We start from the raw sequence: 15,811 nt of genomic DNA, 5'->3' as shown, positions 1-15,811 counted from the left end.
GACGAAAGTTTTTTTTTTTAATAATGCTTATATCTTTTTAACTATGAAAAACTGAACATTGAGCTCTTTGGAAAAATGCGTCCTTCTAATAGTGCTCGGAAACGAATGAAAAAAGAAAATATGAAAAAAAGTGAATTTCATGCATCACCCTAACATGATTCTTTAAAAAAATAAGTTTGGAATAATAAGCGATAGAATAATAGTTTTTTCGGCAAACTTGCTCCAAATAATTTCCTCTACAACTTTGTAGAACATTTTGTGAACGTTTATGAAACTATTGCAAAGCAGATGTTTGGATCAGCAATACTAGAGGGACCACCCTAGTTTTACAATGATGAGAAAATGGATCCAAAAATAAGGAGAAACTTTCCACCATGTATCTAAAACATAAGGTTTCCTAACTAGATGGGAAGAACAAAATTATTACAAGCTGTGTTATTTTGTTACAATGATTATCATAAAGACCGTTTGTTATAAAACATGTACCGTTAGTAGTTAAAATAACAAAAAAATCAAACAAAACTCGTTCCAAATAAAACAGAAATATAACAAGTTGAGCTATAATTACAACAAGATTATAACAAATTTTGTTCGACTAAACTTGCGAACTCATAACAAAATTATAACAAGTTCTGTTTTAAAACAAAGCTTTCAATAAACGTGTTACGGAATTATATTGAAGAGAATTATATTATAATGCATAATAGTTGTTATACATCTGTTTGAATAAATGAAACAAGTTTTGTTATAATTTTGTTAGTAAAACAAATGTTAATATAGTTTTGTTATGGATATTCACATGGATATATCCTTATAACTATCATTATTTATAACAACAGTTGATATAGTTTTGTCATGATCTTGATATGTGCTTCTAGTGGGGTTGATACAAGCATTTTTGTCTTCGTACATACGGCTCTGAACCCATTGTGGCAATGAAAACCAAATTGCGGTCGAAAAAGATTCACTCCGGTGATCCTCAATGGACTTAGGGCTTTAACTACTCTTCCGTGCTCAATCGAAGGGGCTGTGATATATTAGCATCCAAGCATAGACAACATCCCCGTATTTCGATCATAAGAATCAAGAAATTACATGATTTCTCGTTTGTTACATTTTTATTCAGTTTTCCCCCCAAATGAAAGCGCTTCCTATTCATGATTCTGGTCATCCTGGTCAACAGTTTGTTTACACTGTCCCACTGTTCTCGTGCCTAAATGCCTATATAGGAAACTGAATCGGGTGCGTGATGATTTCATGTGGTGCTGCCATCTGTCTGTGAAAGCGAGTGGCTGAGCGTGATATTTTTCGTTTGCTTTGAAATAGGTTTTTTTTATGTTCGGACGTAAAATGACAAACGGAACAATGGCCTGTGGTGCATCTGAGCAACATGATGACGAACCACAGACAAACGGACGCTGGCATGTCTTATTTCCATCGATCCCCTTGACAACCAGCGGCGATCGGGTCGTTTTTATTCGTTTTCAAGAAGTGTTTCGAGGATCGTATGGTCCAGGTGTTCGTCCGTGGTTCAATCGTTAGAATTGTGCAAGAATTATGATTGGTTGATGTCTATAAAACTTTACAAAACAGAATCTCCATTTACGTTTCCGGTTTCTCGCTTGAGTGTTGTTCATTTCTGTTGAGTTGCTTCTGTAACTTTTGTTTTAGTTTTTTTCATTTCTAAGGCCTTTTATAGTTTCTTTGTTTCCTTCGAGTTTTTCTTGTGTTTTAACAGTGTTTTATGTCTCGCTAGTGAGTTACTAATGCTACAAAAATGGAAAAGAGTACCTTCTTAAGGAGTCAATGGGATGGTTCGCTCTAAATTTATCTACCTATTAGTAAGTTTTATCTGTTTTACTTCTGATTCTTCTTCTGTCATTCTAACAACGTGATATATCTCCAATCTGGAACGGTGGAACCGAACCGGACGCGTTCCCATTGTTACTCTCTACCACTACTAATGTTTATGTAAAGCGTTTACAGTATACCAAAGCGTTTGTTTTTGTTTTGTGTGAGATTGTAATTCTTACAACGATCCGTGATTGTTGTTAGAAAATAGTAAAAAAAATGAAACAAATTTTCCCGATTGGCTTCATCAACTTCAGTTCAATTCACTAAGTACAAAACCCTACGTCACTATTTACATTGTTGAACAACTTCTGACAGTTTTTAGACCCTACGGATTACAACTTTCGTACAAAATACGAGAGAGGAATAACTTTGTTTTTAGAATAATCAAACGTTGGAGTACGGTTTATTAGAAGTTAGCGCCCATTCGTGGCGGGGCGGAAGGAAAACAGTCGAGTTAAAATCGTGAATAACAAACAGTCTGTGGTTTTGGGTTAAATTTTGGTACAAATTTCTAACATGTGGTAGCAATAAAGTTTCTGAAAATAGTTTAACAATCGGTGAACGCTTGGCGTGACTTTTTTTTTTTTGGTTCACTTTCGAACTACTGCTGCCGTCAATGACAACACGCTATCAAAGGAGGTCATAGTGAAAGATTTTTCCTTTAGTAATGCTACTGGTAATGCTCTTCTATCGTTGATCGTCATAAATTGTTTTGAATTTATAAAAACAAGATGCTACTTTGGACCACTTGGTAGGTTTTTTTTTCATTTATTTTGTAAGTTTTGCACTTGGTTTGATATCCATGGGAAAAGAACTTGGAGAGGATTCGGTTCGTATGCAAGCCGATTTGTATATCTACATGTTGATGTTTTGTTTTGTTTATATCTGCCTTAAACAGCTCTATATTTACTATTTACATATTTACAGAGGCGATAAGATGCCATGTGCAATGAAACAGAGTGCTTTACCAGTTCAGGGGTATTTTCCATTCACAGCAACAGGGAGTTGCATTGTTTTGATTTTGTACTGCATTTTGACATTTACTGGTCTTGTTGTTTATAAAATTTCAATAAAAGTGAAAGGGAGGCAGCTGGGTACTGCGAATAGGAACGGTTTTTTTTTCAAGCTAGCTAACGCACACCAACACACTTCTGATGCTTGGTTTGAAAACACGCGTGACCGTTTAATTTTCATGCTGCCAACACCCTCGGTCAAACACGCCGTCGCGACGCCGTTCATAAAAGGTAAACATGATCAATCCCTCTGACTAAAGTGTTGTTCTCTTGTTCGAAGTTTATCCATTTCCAACTTGCGGTGGAAATTTTAATGTATTGTCGGTGCAAAATTAACTGCAATGCAATCACAACAATTTTTATAATATTCCTTGCTCCAGTTCACTTTGTCATGTTTTGTTTGAAATGTTTTGAGAAACAGATGTTGCAATACTTTTCTGTCAGGTGGAATTGCATAAAAACAGTATCTGTTGGAGCTGTGACAGCACGATGGAGATATTTTGACAGCGATGATCGGAGATATCTTGACAACCATATTGATTCTATTCGCAGCCCCCAGGGAGGCAGATATTTTCATCTAAAGTTCTATATAGGCCTTTTCTGGTGACAAGATCGTGTATGCCACTGTTTACAACTGCCGAACAAAGGCGCAAACGCTGAACTGTCATTTTCATGGAAGAACTGTCAAAGGCTCTTAAAATCAGCTGATTTTAAACGTCTTCTGATTAGGCCTATAGGGCATTCGCTTTCAATCTTACAAAAATTTTGTAAACAACTAGGCCAAGAAATGTCAAAGTGCCGATTTATGGCTTGATGACGGCACGGTGGCATACCTCCAGGAGGTACTTTTGGGATTCTACAAGAATCCCAGGAATCTTTCGCGGTTTCTCCACAAATTCGATCCAGGACGCCTCCAGGAGTTTCTTGAAGGATTCCCAAGGACTACTAAATGATATTCTCTAGGAAATTTGTTTAGGATGCCTTCGGAAGTTCCCTCTGGGGTTCCTCCAAAAGTTTCTGAGATTCCTAAAGAGGTTCCGTTTGGGATTGCTTCAAGAGCTCTTACCAGGACTCTTCCAGAAAGTACTAACGAGATTCTTCCAGAGTTTCTTTCCTGAATTGCTTGAGGAGTGCCCTCTGAGGTAATTTCAAGAGTTCATGGATTTTTATGATAATTCCTTTCAAATTTTTTACAGAAATTATTTCCCCAGCAATTTTTTTTGAGATTCTTCCAGGCATGCTTTCCGTTATTTCTCCACATTTTTTCCTAGGATCCCTCTAGGATTTCCTTCTGTGATTGCTCAGGGAGCTATCTTTGAGATTCTGTTTGGGGTTCTTTCAAAAGTTCCTTCTAAGGTCCTTCCAGCAGTTTGTTCTGAGAGGAATTTCTCATGGAGTTCGGGGAATCCTCCAGAAGTTCCCTCCAAGATTTTCCTAATAGCTTCTGAGGAAAACCAGAAGAAACTTGCTGGAGTATTCCCTCAAGGAAATCCTGTAGAAACTTCATGAGGAATTCTATGAAAAAAAAACTGCTGGAAGAATTTCTTAAAATAAGCCCCAATAAACTCTTGAAGGCTTTCCATCAGAAACAGCTGAAAGAATTCAAGAATGAACTTTGAGAGGAGTTCCAGAAGGATATGCAGGAATTCCAAACGAAACTTTTGGAGGAAACCAGAAAAGAGTTCATAGATGAATCCTAAAAAGATTTCCTGGAGAAATTCTGAAAGCAGTTTTTTTGAAAGAATTCCAGCAGAATTTCCGGAAAAAGCTTCAAAATGAATACCAGAAAGAGTTCCAAAATAAATTCCGGAAGAAGTTTCTTAAGAAATGCACGAAGGTGTTCCTGAATAAATTCCAGGAGCAAATCCTTACAGAAGCCCAGAAAAAAAAATCCCGGAGGAATCGCTGATGGAGCTCCCGAAAGAGTCCCAGGAGGAGTTCCCGAATGAATCCTGGAACTTGTTCCTGAAAGAATCCCGGAACAGGTTCTTGGAGGAATTCCGAAAGAAGTTCCCGGTGGAATTACTGTAGAAATCCCGGAAGCAATGTTTTAAGCAATCCCAGAAGTAATTCCTAAAAAAAATCCCTGAAGGAGCTCCAGGAAAATCTCAAGAACGAATAAAAAGAATTTCTTGTAGGATTCCTGGAAGGATCTCATAAAGAATTCCTGAAGAAATCCCTGAAGGAACTCCGGGAGGAATCTCGCATAGAATTTCTGGAAGGAATCCTTGACTAAATTTTGGAAAAAGTTTCTGAAGGAATCTCGGAGGAAAGAATTCCTGAAGCAATACCCGAGTGAACTTTTGGAGGAATCCCGAAAGAAATTCCGCGTAAAATTGCTGGAATTCCCAGGAATACCATCTGGAAGTAAAAAAAATACTTCTGAAGACATTCTGAGGACTTTTAGGAGACTATAGGATGGAATTCCTAGAGAATGAAGGACTCTAGGAATTCGTGAAGTAATCTCAGAAGATGATCCTTAAGAAATCGCAGAAAATAAATCTCTGGAAGAATCTCGGGAGAACTTCCTGGAAAAATCCTGGCAAGAGCTCTTGAAAGAATCACAGATGGAATCTCTTGAGGAATCTCAAAAGAAACTCTCGGAAGAACTCCAGCGAATCATCAAGAACTCCCTGGGAATCCCACATAAAACTTCTGGAGGAATCCTGGTACAAATATGTGGATTTCCTTCAGAAATTGTATGAGAAATCCTGTCAGAGGTATCTTCAGAAGTTTTTACAAGAATTTCTTCAGACAATCCTCCTGGAATCCCTCAAACATTTATTGAAGGATTTCTTCAAGAATTTCAACAGTATCCTTGTTTCAGCAGATTTCTGTAGACAGTATTTTTTTTAAATCTCTTAATAATTTTCTCTACTGATTTATCCAGGAATCTCTCCAGATATTTCTCTAGCTTTTTTTTAGAATTACCTGCACAGTTCCTCTTCATGTCTCCAATGTTTTTTTTTTCAGAGAATCAAGGTAGCATTTAAAGGTACTTCTTCAGGTATTTTCCTAGGTATTCACCCAGAAATTGCTGCAAAACTTGTTTTAGGATTTTGTTTCCATAAAATTTCTGCAAAAAGATTTCAAAAATTTCATCAAGGTGTTTCAAAAGGTATCTCCAGGAGTTTTTAAGAGATTTCTTTAGAAAATCCTCCAGAGATTTCTTGGAAATTCCTTCGTGGATTTCTTTAAGAATTCTTCTGTAATTACGTGGAATTTGTGTGAAGAACTGCTGAAAATCGCTGGAGAAACATCCGAACAAATTCTGCAGGGATTTCTAAAGACATCTCAGGAGATATTTCTAATGAAACCGCAAGAAACATTAAAAAAATCATTGTAGGAATTTCTGCGTACTACACTGAAGGAGTTTCTCAAATATTTTTAGAGAAACTTTGGGAAGAATTTCCGAAGCAAATTTCCGAATTTCAAAAAAAAAAACTCTTCGGAAGAAGTTTAGAAGAAATTCCTAGCTGAAATTTCTGAAAAAAAAATGCCTAAAATTCTGAAGAAATCTCTGAAGATAAAAATCATCCCCTCGAAGCAATCCCAGCAGGAGTTTCTGAAAGAAGCCCTGAGTATCTGAGGCTGAGATGTTACGTGATTAAGAAAGCGGACTCTCCCTTGAAGTGTCAGCTGGAACCTATCATTCCATTTGGATGCAAAGCTTTTTGGTTGTGAAGAAACCTTCAGTAAAATTTCTGCAGAAATCTTAGGAAGTACTTCTAAAAAAAATCTTTGGAGCAATATGCGAAGAAATTCCTTGGGAAACTTTCGAAGTAATCCAAGGAGCAATGTTTGAAGAACATTCAAGTTCAAAAATACTGCAAAGTAGTGTTTCCTGAAGGAATTCTCGTACGGATTCCTGAAAAAAAAAATTTTTTTCAAGAAAACCCATGACCACTTTTAAGGGGAATATTTGAAGAAATTTCTGTAGAATCCTCTAACGAAAATTCCGGAGAGAATTTTAAAAAAAAATTCTGAAGCAATGCATGGTAGATGTTTTGAAAAACTTTTAGAAGAAATCCTTCGAAACGAATCCCTGGAAGATTTTTCAACGAGTTATATGAAATAATATCGGAAGGAATCCAGAAAAAGTTCTATAAAAAACTTCTACAGTAATTTCTGGGATAATCTCTAGAAAACTGTGGAGAAAACCTTTAAATACTTAGAGTTTTCTACAGGAGAAAGCTGAAATCCCAGAAGGAATCCCAAGAACAATCCATGATACAATTTGGGAGTAAATCTTGAAAGAATCTAAAGAGACATGGATAAAAGAATCTTTAAGGAGTCTTTAAAAGAATCCCGAAAGGAATCCCACGATGAATCTAGGAAGGAAGCCCGAAACGAATCTATGTAGGATTCATTAGGAAACAATAAAAGAATATTAGATGGATGCAAATCTTGGGAAGAATTGGTTTTTCATCAGCGTCGACGTGACTAGCACGGTGATGATTCACGGCACTGGTCAACAACTGTGAAAGTGTCGAGCTTCCAGTAATGGCTGACAGATCGCGCTAGTGGTAGCTTCAAATCAGACAAGATTACACTTAAACAAGTTTTGTATTTGTTTATACAAATAGAAGTGTTTGTCCGAGAGCCAAATGCTCTCCTGCAAACAATTATGTACAAACTTAACACTTGAATAACAATCCCCCTAGAATTTAGAATTTCCACTCCTCTCATTACACATGGACTCCCCTTTCCTAGAGATTAGTCTAAACTCCAATAACGTCTGTCATACCACCCACAGACGCTCCTCCTGAGGATCAGCGTCTTTCAGTATCGATACTTTATCCTCCGGTCGCGCCCACCGTTGTTGGGCGCACGGTTGTTAATCGTTCTGACGTGGGTCATGGTTTGCTTCGCTCGCACTATGTACAATACAGTATCGGATGCCGCGTTGCTTCCATCGTCTTCCCTTGCCGGCCCTTTATGGAGGGCCGTCAACTGCTTGATTTGTTCCCATGAGATTTGCCGTCTCGTTTTTGCTTCTTTCTATCACTTGTTTGTTTGTTTGTTTCTACATGTTAAATCACATTCATTGAATGTCACCAGTTTCAAACCGCCTTTCGTCGATTTACGCCACTTGATTCCTGGTCTAGTTGCGTCTGCTTGAATGCTGCGTGAAGGTGCTGCTTCCTAGTGATGGAACGTGTGTTTAACCTATAGCAGTCAGCCTGTTATGTGCCGGGGGTGGTGGTGCCTACTTGATTGGTGAGGTGTTCCTGTTCAGTTCGTTGATTGATCCTGCTAGAATCTTCGGCTGCTGCTGCTACGGGTTTGAGGCTACTTCTATATCCACTTATTGTTCCGCACCGCTGAGCGGAGCCTACGGCCCCACATTAAGTTATATCATACTATCGTACCGTGCAGGTGATGGGGTTGCTGTTGCTGACCGCCGCTGCCAGAGGACGACTCGTTCTGCATGCTGGACAGATTGGAGCTGGAGCCGCCGATGTTGCCTCCGCTTCCGTTGCCGGTACCACCTCCTCCACCGCCACCGCCGCCACCACATCCGCTGCCATTCGATGAGTCCGGGATGGAGCTTAGCCCGAGCGTCGAGCCGCCCATGGTACCGGATGCCCCAAGACTAGAAGGATTTATGCCGCCACCGCTTCCCGTTGGAACCGGGACGCCAATCACCGGAAGCGGCTCCTCCGGTGGAGTTACCTGTGGGGGGTGAAGGTTATAGTTTGTTAGTGATAGCACTTGGGTGTGACTTCACAGTTAAAGCTTGAAGATTGAATCGAACTGCTTACAGAACTACTACTAGTCTATAAATCGAAACACATAGATGATGGCATGTACTATCGCGTTGCCACGTCTGTTGGCCAGTTACCGCAATTTTGGCGTTGGAATATGATCGGATATACCATTCTAACGCCTTGTAAGGAACACTTAACGAAGATCAGGAATGAGGCATCAAGTTGTCCAACCTGCACATGCAAAAACATAGAAGAAGCAACGGGAATGAACCAGCACGGAGTTAAAATTCCTCACATTAAAGAGTTAATAATAACAATAGTAGATGAAGAACGCAGTGGGGGTGGTAATGCTGCAGCATGGAACCCGGCAGAACAACCAGAAGCGAAAGCAGCAGACCTATCTCTTTCGGCACGGGGATAAGAACGGGAACATCTGGATGGCCAGATGTGAGGGACGGTGAACCAACGGCAACCATGGCAACAGTGTCAGGTCATTCGACCGAAGGTCGTTAGGCCAAATCAAGCCTAAGTTTACCAAACACTGTATCTAATAAAATCTACGAACGGAGAAAATCAAAAGGGAAGTTCGTTTTTCCCATAGCAACTCGTACATTGAGCGTTTCCGAAACAAGAAAAAACAGCGTATTTATCCATGAATTATCCACAAAGGTGAGTGATACAAGTTGTCCTTAAGGAGAAACATCAGGAGATACAAATATGGCTGCTACAATGGCCGACTTGGACCCCTACTCACGTTTTCAAGAGCACCAATCTTGAAAATTCGTAAACAAATGCGCTTGGTTTCGAAAAGCTGCCTCTTTTTGCAAGTGAGCAAAGCCAGGATTAACAAGTGCGGCTTGGTTCGATTCTTCGTTCGTCAGATTTGTGCAACTTTAGAGGCAGTTTGCAAAATTGCAATGGGATTTTTGATGTTTCACCTTAACGAAATTCAGTGCATCATGTGAAAATCTCTTATTTGTTTACATGGGGTCTGGAATCATTTGGGAAGGGGCACCTATTTTGGGTATTTGTTGCTGCAACTTAGTCAGTTTCAAACCGAATTTTGAACATGGCTCGATGTGCCTATCTGATCGTGTCTCAAAAACCACGTTGTAACGACTCGCTACTAATTCCCATTTTAAACATACTTTTCCAAAACTAAACATACTTTAAGGAAACTAACTGTTCAACAGATAATACTTATTGGAAATTTTATAAGGTATTCGAATACCGTCTACCCCGGGTTGGTTTGACCACATCTAATCTGAACACTTTTTAATTTGACCCCCGTTGATCTGCACATCGTTCAAACTAAAAACGGTTCAACTGTCATTCTGCTCAGGGAACGGAGTGAAATGGAACGCAGAATCCAAACAAAACAGCAAAAAGGGTTGCCATCAGTGTGTTTTTCGATGTTCGCCGGGTTACTAGAAGTTCAAATTAAAAATGAACCCCGTTGGTTTGCATGAGGTGTCGTTCAAACCAACGGGGGTAGACGATATGCAAAAATATTTGAGGGTTTACAGTCGAATTTACGAGCTATAGTGAAGAATCTGTCCCCAAAGGGCATTAGAACGTTGTAACGTTACAGTAGAATGTGTCATAATACTGCTTCTTTGACCTGAACAAAAGTTGTGTACTAACATCCCAACTAACAATCACTCATTTAACAGGCACCATTATGCCTGATTAACTCAGCATAATGTTGAATAACATTTGAATTATTTTCACGAACAACCGCATACCTTCCTATCTGCGCCATCCTAGAGATGGTGAGATGCAGCACGCAAAGCAAAACATAATCTTCCCATGACTCAATAATGATCATTCCTGAACTTGTGTTCAGCAGTGGTGAATTAGCACAGCACATGGTAATCAACTGAACAACGCCATATACTTCAACAGCCCAAGTAACACAGAAAACATCTTTTAAAATCAACGGTACTAAAGAAGTTTTTTAAATGTCATATATGAGTTTCAGAATACATCTTGTGTTATTTTTAAGCTCTAATTATGTTTATGATTTACAAACAATACAAAATAAATGTTCTTCGTTCATCAGTTTCATCATGTATAACATAATGATATAACATTATTAGAACATCAAAACACAAAAAAAAACAAGTTTCTCTTCTGACATTCAACAAACACAACTTTCGGTACGCTCAGCTCTCTGTTCCAAAAGTCCAGAAAGGCAGTGCTATTCATCCGCATCATCATGAAACCATCGCACTACAGCAAACTATTTGGCTTCGAGTGTCATAAATATTGATATTGTTTTCCCTTGAAATGACACCAAATGAAGAACTAGCAGTGGCACCGCCCTGTAGTACACATCTACATCCACCGAATTCCGTAAATTCTTCAGCATCCAGCTTCTCTATCTCCATTCTGGGCGTCCATTTGCTGCTAGCCAATTTCCTTACCATTATCTTACTTTGTATTCTCCGATTATTCCGAAAGCGTTGTTCAGGAAAATCGTCACTGATCATGCAACATGTACTAGAAAGCCCATAAAAACTATAAAAAACCGACGAGATTTTTGACAAAAAAGTAAATAACACAATTCTTGACAATAATACTTTGACATTTGACAGATCTAGCCACACCAAAGAATAAGTTATAGTATAGTTATTTGAATGTTGTAATGATGTTCCCAAATCAGAAGTTCGTATTTTTATGTGCGTATGTTGTAGAAATGTTTTTAGGCATATTATAAATGTACATGTAACGCACAACTACAATTTTTCGATGGATTGCTGTCATAACGCATTTTGACCGTTATTTCAACTAATTTTCTAATCAACGTATAATGACATAGACAAATCCTTCAGTAAAATTATTCACGTTACAGTACCGTTCACAAACATTAACACGATTTTGATTTTAGGCGGACGTAACTATTGCGTTAAAACAGGATTTGCAAACTTAATGCTAATAATGGAATAATGGAATTTTATTGGAGGCAATATTAGTAATAATCTTCTAAACTTGGGTCGCACAATAAAATAAAATTGTGATTAGAACAGTTTATAACACTTTGAACGGTACTGTAACTATTTCAAATCAGCTGCCATATTGCTTTTTCTGGAAGGTTTACAATCCATCCTCACAAAAAGTATTATTTGGTTGATATATCTGGCGTTATCCATTTAAATCACTGGCGCTTTATTTATGGGTGAGTAAAAACGGTGGTTTCACGATAAATTTTTAACCGCATGCAAAATATCACTGTCATTACTGAGTAACACCCATTTCTGAATTAGGTATCTGATTAGTTTTGAAAAGCCATCGAAGCCATCGATAAAAAATATGTTTCAGGTTGAAAAAATTATATCAATAAAAACAATCTAACAGTTTTTTGCTTCACATTTGTTTTTCTTCATAATTGGTTATGAAAGTTAGTTATACCACTTAATATGAGCGTAATCTCAACATCTGCATATGGTATGTAATATAAGTGTATTCTCCAAGTTATATTACATGAAATCAACTTAGTTTCGACTAATAAAAATTTTTGTTTTATGAAAGGATTTTGCAAGTTTTAATACTGCCAAATTATTTGATTATAACTAATAACTACACAAGTGTCCAATTTCACGTACTGAGGACGTCATTTTCAGTACTATAAGAGTATTCGAATACATCTTATGAAACATGTAAGATGTTTTATAAGCCGCCATTTTTTGCGCTGTTTTGATGATATAGGTGTTCAATTTCAAGTCAATTAAACAAGAAAAATACTTCTGAATAAGTTGTAGAAGTGTCTTTTTAACTGTTATGTAACAAGCGGTGTTACTTGGGAGCTGTTCAGCCCAAAGCACGTGTTTTCCATTCTGATTTCGCTGTCAGTATTTTTATCGCAAGGTGAAAAAACTTGTATCGAATGCGGCCAAAAAGTGTTGGCCCATATTGAAGATATTGTTTCCAGACGTACTAATTGCGATATGAATATGTTTTATTTTAATTATTAAATATCGATCTCCAAAAATGTATGACAATATATGGTGCGGTATGGTCTTGGAAAAAGTGCATTCACAGCATTTGTTCAGATAATCTGCTCATGCTCAGTCGAAGATCCGTTAAGCATTTTTTATTTATGCTGTTGTCATGGAATTTTGATATTATGTTCAATAAATAGTGCATAAGGATGTTTAGGGGTACTTGAAATGTGTCGATTTCTGAATGCTGTTTGGTTATCTAGGTGACTGTGGGAACAATATACAGTAAACACGACAGCATCGATCCAAGCGTCTCGTACAATCGAACTGCTGCGGAAGATGAAACATTATATTATTTTTTTTCGCAGCAGTTCGAAGGTACAAGATATCTTGTTACAGACTAATAATAATAAATAGATGCCTAATTTTTACGTTGATTACGTCTCTTGGCACTCAATGTTAAACTAGATAATTCTATTCTGTTTTGTTTTATGTGATTCGTTTAAAATATTGGTTCTTTAATAATTTGGTTGTCTAAACAGTTTTAGCCATGATTTATCCCATAATCCGAACAAAGTTCCGTGTCAAGCTATGACGGTCTGAAGGCGTTTATTTGACACATTGTTCAGGAGCATAAGCTTATCGATACACCAGCTTAAAAAGATGCAGACAAATGTTTTGTTAAACTCTTTTGTTAATGAATAAATGCTTGCCGAATAAATTTCTAGTTAAACTTTTGAAAAGTGTATAAATTTATCATTGTTGATACCGATGAGAATGTTGTATTCTATTTGAGCATCCCTAATGCGGTCTGAAACACTTTGTAACAATAATCGGGCTAACCGAGGAGTTGAGCCAACGGGTTCAAAAGAGAATGAAAATAAAAAGACATTCAGTCTACTCGTAGCCACCAAACCTGATAGTTCCTACATCACTACAAATCACATATACCTTACTTGTACAAATTCCGCTTCAGATTAACCCGGTTGACTTTATTCGACTAAAATATAAAAGTGTCGACGAGTAAAAACTATAGTGAATGTTAACGCGTGCTTATAGAAAAACTTAGTGGAAAATTTGTATGTCGCGGTTTAATAGAATTCGTCAATAGTCCACATCGTTGCAGTAGCTTGCGACATTCTTTATAACAAAGCTCAGGCTAAGCGTGTAGCTAATTGCCCACCTTGGTCAATTATAAACTGAGAGAGTAAGTATCGGCCATCATACACAAGTGCAAAAAGTGAAGATTCTGAAGAAAGCAGAGGCAGCGTGTGGAGAAAGCATTCGCCATCTGCATTAAATCAAGGCTTGGTTGATGGTTGCAGGAATATAAAAGCCTTTGTTGGCTTTGTGCGTGGTGAGAAACAATAGGGTGATAAAAAAGTTATCTTCTCATCAAAACTTTTGTGAGTGATTGTGTAATTATTTATGATATTACCTAATATTCTCAACACAAAGAAAAAGTTACTCATCCTTACTAGACGCAGAAAATAGCTAAATCATAACTTTTTAATGCTACTGTGTTCATAACAGAAAGGGTTACGTTGAGAAAACATTTTTTAATCTTATAAGGTTGGAAAAGTCCAGATGTAAGTTTTATTGTAGGTTTTGAATGTGTTGAAACAGCAATCAAAAGTTGTCTTTTTGAGGTAAAATGTTCTGTGATAGTAAAATTTTGACAGATTTCATTTGGTGTTTTAATACAATGATCAACTACAAAACTTTTTATTTTTGGGAGGCCAATTGCAAAGGTGACCCTTTCAATGGCGCGCAAGACGGCGGGTGCTGTGAGTTGGCATATTTTTATCACGCGAAAAACATAAATGAGAAGGAACGATTGGCCTACTTTGTAACGAATTGTTTAGTGATATTTGGAGAGATTGAACTGCTTCTGCCTTATACAGAGTGGGATAATTATGTTTTTAATTTTTATTTGAGCAGCCATGTTGAACGAACAGCTAAGGATTTGGAGCTATCATTTGAGTTCAACACGAGTGTACAAAAAACTGATAAATTGACGAAAGATGTTATTTTGAATTTGGAAGTACAGATCAAGTCCTATGGAGGTAAAACAAGTGCAAAATCAAGGCAAAGGCTTCTGATTGTTAAGACATTAAAGTTTGCAAAGGCAAGTAATGTATGTGTTATATGGGAAATAGTTCAAGTGAACGATGAATTTTCAGATAATATGTTCGTAGAACCAACTGACAATTTAGTGAATAGACCTAATGGTCAACGTAATGGTTCAGCAGATATAAAATTTCACGTGCTTAATTTCTTACAGATACATGCATGGGATGTTTACACAATGGTACGTTGGATACGGTCCAGATGCGGATGCTTTCAAGAGAGGGCAGCAGGGCGAAGGCCAAAGTGTTCAGTTATGAGGAATACATTACAAAACAAGCTGAAGGATGTGAAGTACGACTACACGATCACTTCAGAAGATGAGCCGCCATCTAGAAAGGTCAAATTTAAACAATCTCCAAAGGGCGAAATAGATTGCAGACATCTGGCTACCTTCAGTAACACACGACACTTAGTGGTTCAAGAGATACATGAAAAGTTATTCGGTCGGAAGTGTTTGTATCACAAGATAGTTTTGCGAAATAATTTCAGGACCAGTTTAAAAAATGAGTTTGTAGTATGTACTATGTTCTGTGTAATAGTGTTAATTTCAAGTTCAAATTATTCCTTAAACTCTCCAAGGGGGAAGAATTGTTGTATTCTATTTGAGCATCCCTAATGCGGTCTGAAACACTTTGTAACAATAATCGGGCTAACCGAGGAGTTGAGCCAACGGGTTCAAAAGAGAATGAAAATAAAAAGACATTCAGTCTACTCGTAGCCACCAAACCTGATAGTTCCTACATCACTACAAATCACATATACCTTACTTGTACAAATTCCGCTTCAGATTAACCCGGTTGACTTTATTCGACTTAAATATAAAAGAGAAAAGACGAACATTGACTACTTTCTCAATTGAAAAATCATTTAAACAGTAATGTGTAGAGCATAATTTTAGTTCAGCTGTCCATTAAGCAACAATTCAGCAAGCTTGCTTGTTTGTGACTTGCAATTGTTAGTTGGGATGCTACCATCTCGTCTTGGTTTTGTTCTGTTAGTTTTCACCCAAGGAAGGTTTATGAACCAAAACAAAAACAAGAACAAATTCAACTTTTTGAAAACTCATTTTTCATGTACTTTGTGCGGAGACTTGGACTTAGCTGGCGACTTGAAACGTCAAAAAACGCAGCAGGCAAGACAAAGTTTGCCGGGTACAGCTAGT

General features: G+C 37.6%; 1 protein-coding gene across 4 annotated transcripts in view; it reads right to left on the bottom strand.

Annotated features, from left to right (window-relative positions):
- Positions 1-1,068: 1,068 nt before the first annotated feature.
- Positions 1,069-15,811, bottom strand: part of LOC109408817 (potassium channel subfamily T member 2) — a 564,841-nt gene continuing 550,098 nt past the window's right edge. For all 4 annotated transcript variants that reach the window (XM_062854367.1, XM_062854368.1, XM_062854369.1 and 1 more), the window contains one exon: positions 1,069-8,543. In XM_062854367.1, the coding sequence (XP_062710351.1) occupies positions 8,226-8,543 (318 nt within the window). In that variant the 3' untranslated portion in view covers positions 1,069-8,225. The remainder of the gene's footprint in view (positions 8,544-15,811) is intronic.

Source organism: Aedes albopictus, chromosome 2 (genome assembly GCF_035046485.1).
Source record: "Aedes albopictus strain Foshan chromosome 2, AalbF5, whole genome shotgun sequence".
Classification (NCBI taxonomy): Eukaryota; Metazoa; Arthropoda; class Insecta; order Diptera; family Culicidae; genus Aedes; species Aedes albopictus.
Note: the sequence above shows the minus strand (reverse complement) of the source record. Positions and strands in the feature narration are given on the sequence as shown.